Source organism: Octopus sinensis, linkage group LG15 (genome assembly GCF_006345805.1).
Source record: "Octopus sinensis linkage group LG15, ASM634580v1, whole genome shotgun sequence".
NCBI lineage: Eukaryota > Metazoa > Mollusca > Cephalopoda > Octopoda > Octopodidae > Octopus > Octopus sinensis.
The window spans coordinates 21,560,666-21,568,427 of NC_043011.1; the positions used below are offsets into that span (position 1 = coordinate 21,560,666).

The 7,762-nt window shown below is 36.6% G+C and overlaps 1 protein-coding gene across 1 annotated transcript in view; it reads left to right on the forward strand.

Moving 5' to 3' along the window:
• Positions 1–7,762, forward strand: part of LOC115219967 (aminopeptidase N-like) — a 208,417-nt gene that overhangs the window by 166,007 nt on the left and 34,648 nt on the right. The window contains 2 exon segments of the mRNA XM_029790270.2: positions 3,175–3,306; positions 7,472–7,537. Coding sequence (XP_029646130.2) covers positions 3,175–3,306; positions 7,472–7,537 — 198 coding nt within the window.

Below are 7,762 nucleotides of genomic sequence, written 5' to 3' on the forward strand. Positions count from 1 at the left end.
ACATAAACATTATCATACATACATACATACATACATACATACATACATACATACATACATACATAACTTTCAAAAATAGTTTAGTGTATAAGTACATATGCACCTATCTAGACGTACAACTATTTGTATGAATATACATACATGAAATTAAACATCTCTGCACATTCACTGACTCCAAACACTTGCACACATATATACAATCATACATAACTACCCTCTTGATGTTGGAATTCCAGTGAAATAATTTAGAATCTACGTTAGAAGCCGCTCTTTCTCTATTGGCAAAGAATCTAGAAATAAATCTTAATAACATACACATATCAAGTGAGTGAAAATTACAGAAGTCCCATTTATAGATATAAAACGTTACCACTGGTGGAGTTTCTGATCTCTATTTCTTTGCTGGCGGTGGGAGAGTTAAAATTCTGTTATACTGTTTATTGCATAGTAGTACTAGTAAATCTGAGAAACACACTATATGTCATATTTGAACATAGCCTGAATGTGATGTGAAAACTATTTTTTATTTATAGACTCCGATTTGCACTTTTATTTATTTATATGTATTTATTGCAGGTTAGTTTCTGATGAAAAACGACTTTTGGTTATTTGGCTACTTACATGCTTGTCTCTGTGTGTGTGTGTGTGTGTGTGTGTGTGTGTGTGTGTGTGTGTGCGCGCGCGTGTGTGTGTGTGTCCGTTATATGCAACAGAAGCAGTGTTAGATTAAGATTACTCAATAAATTTACTTTTTCGCGATGTATTTACATTAAGCATGATACACAAATCTCTCTCTCTCTCTCTCTCTTTCTCTCATTCTCTCACATTATATATCTCTCTCTCTCTCTCTAGATTCATACATACATGCACACACACACACACACACACACACACATATATATATATATATAATATATATATATATATATATATATATATATATATATAAATTCATACGTATATTTATAAATGTGTATATATATATATATATATATATATATATATATATAAAGGGTTGCTTAAATATCATTAATATAAAAGTTAGTCGTTGAATGAGTGGATTCTTTCTACTTTCTATTTTGGGCTATCCTAAGGTGTAAAATATTTTAAGCCAGATTTCCTAAATATAGCATAGTACCAAACTGTAATAAACTTGTTTTCCCTGCAGTATTTCTTTTAACATAAAGCAGAAAATTAATTCTTTTGCACGCACAGGTGGCGGTGGATAGGGAGAGTTCTTTTTTTAGCGCAACGCAGTAAACTCATGGTTATTTTAAAGCTTGACAAGACATTGCGTTCTGTTCTTGACTAGGACGTCATTGCCGTAACCCTTTCACTGCGAAATTAAATTTCATGGTTATTCCAGTAACGATGTTAAACATCTATCAAAAAATATAATTGGTATTTTCTGCAAGTCACGTTGCCGCAAAAAAAAAAATTGACGTATCTCCACAGAAAATAGTTTTTCAAACATGACATTCCTCGGCAAAAGATAGATTGGTGTATAAAATTGCTTTCCGCAGGAAATGGTAATGAAATTTTGAGTGGATATATCTGATTTTCACAGTAAAATTGTTAATAAACAAACGTATGTGTTTTTTTTTTACCCTATCAATTAATGATGTATAAACTTAGAGCAGAATATTTTGAAGCACTCTCAGACTTTGGCGTCAGGGATGCTCTAGAATATTCCGGATGGGTACTAATTTCTAATATATTTCTTTACTACACACAAGGGGCTAAACACAGATGGGACAAACAAGGACAGACAAACGGATTAAGTCGATTATATTGACCCCAGTGCGTAACTGGTACTTAATTTATCGACCCCGAAAGGATGAAAGGCAAAGTCGACATCGGCGGAATTTGAACTTAGGACGTAGCGACAGACGAAATACTGCTAAGCATTTTGCCCGACGTGCTAACGTTTCTGCCAGCTCGCCGCCTTATGGGCACTAATTTCTAATAATGCTAAAGTGGAGTTTCGAAATAAGTGTTTCACTGTAAATCTTAGGATGCACCATTGAAAAGTGAGCGGGGGTGCAATATCATCCAGTGAACATGGCTTAGAGACAATTAAAGCAAATTTTGGAAGAGGAAGCAAAAGATGAGATATGAAAGTTAAATTTGAGCTAAACGGAATTTGAACTCAAAACGCCTACATGAGTTTCTGAGTCTCATAAAGTTGATGTTTTGCTATATACAAAATTACATTTCGTTAATCAACAATAAATCTCGTTTTCGTTAGTACACTAGTTTATCATCAACATCATGTACGTGATACCATAATTACGAACCACGTCAATACAACTATTTCCCATTAGGATCGTTGTCATTATAAGCTTAAATAAAGAAAATAATTTTCTATTGGTTACCATAGTAACTATCTGTTGATGTTTTCTTAATAAAAGATGTAGGAAAAATTGTCAACATTATTACAGAAAGTAGTTCTTTATGAGAGAATGGCTATCATATCCGACAGGATGGAAACTAAATATTCTAGTCAAAATAATGACTTCAAATATTCGTACATGGCCAAGCAATTTTTAAAGAGTGGATGGTCGATTACACAGGTTATCAAACCCGAAAGAATGAAAGCAAAGTTTGACCTCGACGGAATTTGAACTCAAAACGTAAGGACGGACGAAATGCCGATAAGCATTTTGTTTGGCGTGGTACCGATTCTGGCAGCTCACCGCCTTAAATATGGTTTCAAATTTTGGCACAAGGCCAGCAATTTGTCTCTTTTTCATTTTTTTTTTTTTTTAGGAGACGGTGTAAGTCGATTACATTGACCCCAGTGCTCAACAGGTACCTATTTTATCGACCACGACAGAATGAAAAACGTAGTCGACTTCGGTCGAATTTCAGGACAAAAAGAGCTGGAAAAAATACCGCTAAGCATTTTGACAGACGCACAAAGCATTCAGCTTATTCTAGTCTAAATAATGACGTCTACCTTCTTCTAGTCTAAATAATGTCGTCTAAATACAATACTCTAAATAACGTAGGCTAAATGCTATGGTCTAAGTACAATAGACTAATTGCGGTAGTCTGATTACTGTAATCAAATGTTCTGCTTTTCACCCTCCAGTTCTCAAACGTTTCTGTAATTTTCAGAGAATAATGTTGCCGTTTTGCTTAAATCTATCTTTTTATTCTTCTTTGCCACAGGATATTAAATTCTCTCGAGGAGTTGACGCCGCTTTGAGTAGTGATGACACCACCAGTTCACATCCGATTTATGTACCTGTTGCTCATCCAGGCGAAATTATGAAGATCTTTGATATAATATCATATCTAAAGGTGAGACATAATATTCCTTCCCTTCCAACATCAATTGTCCTTGATATTTCTTTTATGAAAAGGACCATCTAGAACACATGCGTAAAGTACTAGTAAATTCTAAGCTTATCACTGAATTTTAATAATGACGTATTTCGAACAGATATCATGGCATCATTATAAATTGATCTTAAACGAACCAACAGTGAATCTCTAAACCAGGTACGAACAACCTTTTACGAGAAGCAGACCGCATAAAACATGTTTCATCATCAGGTGGGCCGCATTCCTAAAAATATGCGGATCTTTTCGGTTTGAACGGCAGTTTTTAACATAATTTCTAAATCCTTAAAATCTTTTAAAATGTTTTAGCCCGAAGGCCGCGGCCATGCTGGGGCACCACCGCTGTTCTAAGGTAACTGTTCTAGGTAACTAAAAAAATGTCAAGCTTCGTATACTGGAAGAATGTGTTTATAAAACATCTTTTTCTCTTGGCTTTATTGAGAAATTTCTTTAGTTTGTAAGATATTTGTTGTTTTCTTTTCTTCAATTTCTGTAATTTCAACCAACCAGTGACGTCTATTGAGTTAAAAAGCATTCTGAGCCGTATGAATATGTCCCTCGTTTAAGAAACAGATTGGGTTTATTTACATTTGTGAAGAAAGAAAGATACCCTTCACCCACCCCTAACCCTAACCCTAACTAACCCTAACCCTAAAAGAGATTGAAATGTAATAGATCGATTCTAGGGTCATAATTATGGGTGACAATTTCATATGATACTGCTAGAAAAAACTGCCGTTCAAACCGAAAAGATCCAAATATTTAAGGTAATTTTTCGTTAGGCGTGCCGTTCTGAAATTCAAGCAGACCGCAGTTTGCCCATGACTGCTCTAAATGATGGCTCAGCATGCTAGAAATATCGATCAAATTTCTCTCAAAATACATCTACCATTTTAAAAACGAACATATTCGATAATGTAATCTGGGGTACACTGTTTCTGAAAAAACAAAAATCGGTTAAAATATGTGATATTCAGAAGTTAGATAATTTGGATCATAAGTCGAATGAATCAGAGATGATCTGAAGCTGAACAGTAACACATCTCATCACAAAATATTTATAGGAACTAGTTATTAAAGTCTAAAGCTTAAGTTACCTTCAAATTGATAACAGTGTTTTCTTTCGAGGCATTAGACCAGTAGTTAGAGCGTCTGGTCCAGCTGATAAAATATAAACTCTAGTTCGACAATATCGCATGGAGAACGCTGGAGAGAATACCAATCAGAATGTTGTGTCGCAAACACGAGGAAACGAGAAAATATTCGAGAAGCAGACCAGAAATCAATATGAACAAGTTTCAAACGCGTGCGCGCATGCACACACACACATAAACATATAGTGAGAATTTACAAAAAAAGAAACAAAAGATGAAGACGGTTGTGTAAACAACAAACAGATGTATTAGTTTAACGCTCGGGAAGTGAGAAAGTCTTTTACGTTTCGAGCTTACGCTCTTCGACAGAAAGGAACACAGAAATAAACAGGGAGAGAAAATAGAAAAATGTTTAGTGGCTAGCGATCTATCATGGCGAATGCCGGACAGAGGGGTCACTCAGGAGAGTTAGGAAGAAGGGAAGATAAAAAAGTAATGGTGGTCCCAAAACGAAGGCGCGCGTGCGTGCTTATGTGAGAGCGTGTATGTGCCTGTGGTAGGGGGCTGGTGACATTGACGTGTGCATGTCTGCATGTGTAGGTGTGTGGATGATGGTGTAGATGCTGGAAAGTGGTCAGTGCTAGTGTGTGCGGGGTGGTGTGATGTGGTATGGTGTGATATGGTGGTGTGTGGTGTGGTGTTGTAGTGTTGGGGTGTAGAGAGGCGAGAGTGGGGGAAGCAAGGGTGGTGGTCTAAGGAATGGGTTGGGGTAGGATGGGGTGGTTGGAATGTGTAGGGTAGGGAGGGAGCGACGATGAAGGGAGAGTGTGGAAGGGAGAAGGTGGGTGGGAGTGAAGAGAGGAAGTAGGTGCCAGAGCAAGAGGGAGGATGGGTGGGAGGAAGTAGGTGTGAGAGGAAGAGAGGAGAGAGGAGGAAGGTTAGATGAAGAGGGGAGGAGAATTGAGCCCATGTGGTGCAAAGGAGCGAAGAGAGAAGATTAATCCCTGCTTACGGCGAAGACGGGAGTCCGGATGGCCCCTGTGCAAGGACAATCCGAACACAGACAAGTGTTGTAAAGAGTGCCCGGTAGGGCGGAAATGGTGCGAGACCGGGGTGTCGTTGCCGAGACGAATGTCTCGGAGGTCTTCCGTGAACCGGTCAGCCAAGTGACGTCCTGTTTGACCGATGTATAGAGAAGAGCAGAGAGAGCAGGTGATGCAGTAGATGACATTGCTAGAAGTGCAGGTGAAGGAGTCAGTGACATGATAGGGTCGATGATGGGTGCCTGTGAGGAGAGTGGTGTTGGAGATGTAAGAGCAAATGCGGAAGCTTGACCACGTATATGACCTAATTTTAGCGGCGTTTAGTAGAGAAGGTGTGTAGTTCTAGAGTCGAAGTTTCACCAAGTATAAAAATCAATGTGTATCGATGCATTGTATAAATGATTGAAGAACAATATTAATTGTTTATCAAGATGACCATTTATATGATTATTACGTCAGTCGTTACAATATAGAAAATACAGCTTCCTCGTGTTGCAGTGTACAATTAATTTGTTGATCTCGAGTTCATTGTGTTGATAGTAAATTCATCTCTGAGTGTCACTACTACAGAGAGACGTAGTAATAAAATCTTGCTACGTAGAAAGGCTGATAGATTTGCTGTCGCACGAGTTGACCAACATACTGAGAGAATTGCTATTCGAGCGATCAGAAGAGAGAGAACTTATTTGCTGGTGCGTTTCTATATATTCCTAACTAAACTAGGTCAAGCCAAAAACAAAGGATTTCTCTTCTGCATCAGTTCTGGGCTATGTATGACTCGTAAAAGATCAAGAGGTCGGCTTATTTTCATATATTTCGTAAATTTCTCAGTGTAACAGTCTGGAACAATAAGCCGATGACTTCTGGGAAAATATATATATATATGTATGTATGTATGTATGTATGTATGTATGTATGTATGTATGTATGTGTGTGTGTATGTATGTATGTATGTATGTATGTATGTATGTATGTATGTACGTATATGTATGTATGTATATGTATGTATATATATATGTGTGTATATACATATATATATGTATATATATAAATGTATATATATATATATATATAATATATATATATATATATATATAATATATAATATATGTATATATAGGCGTAGGAGTGGCTGTGTGGTAAGTAGCTTGTTTACCCACCACATGGTTCCGGGTTCAGTCCCACTGCGTGGCACCTTGGGCAAGTGTCTTCTACTATAGCCTCGGGCCGACCAAAGACTTGTGAGTAGATTTGGTAGACGGAAACTGAAAGAAGCCCGTCGTATATATGTATATATACATATATGTGTGTGTTTGTGTGTCTGTGTTTGTCCCCCTAGCATTGCTTGACAACCGATGCTGGTGTGTTTACGTCCCCGTCACTTAGCGGTTCGGCTAAAGAGACCGATAGAATAAGTACTGGGCTTGCAAAGAATAAGTCTTGGGGTCGATTTGCTCGACTAAAGGCGGTGCTCCAGCATGACCGCAGTCAAATGACTGAAACAAGTAAAAGAGTAAAAGAGTAAAAGAGTAATATATATATATATATATATATATATACATATATATATGTATATATATGTATATATATATATATATGTGTGTGTGTGTGTGTGTGTGTATGTGGTATTGGGCAGAATATTTGCTGTAGTCCATCTTTTATACCAACACAAAACATGTACATGACAAAATTTCCAATCAGTTAAGATGAGAAGTAATGAGAGCCAGTGCATCAGGGCATTTACTAATATTATTATTATTATTATTATATTATTATTATTATTATTATTATTATTATTATCATTATTATTATTACTATTATTATTATTATTATTATTATTATTATTATTATTATTATTATATTATATATTGTGTGTGATTAGGTGTATGTGTGTTTACGAGTACATTTTGATTTTCTCGTCAGCTACAACGAGTTTCGTTATTTTTCTAATTATTATCAATTATGCTTTATAATCTTTCAATTCAGGGTGCCGCAGTCATTCGAATGATGGAGTTTTTCTTGGGTAGGGAGACCTTCGAAAAAGGTATAAATGTAAGTAGCAATCTTAAGACTTGTGATATTCAAAAGCTTGCTTCAATACTTATAATAAAATGCATTGCCTTTGTATCCGTTTTTCTGCATAACCACCACATCACAACTTCTGAATATCTTACAACCACACCTGCTTTTTGTCATACCCACTATCTACAACAGTGGTTCGCAACTGGTGTCCATGTGACTCCTGGAGGTACTATATAAGATTTTTGGGGCGGGGTT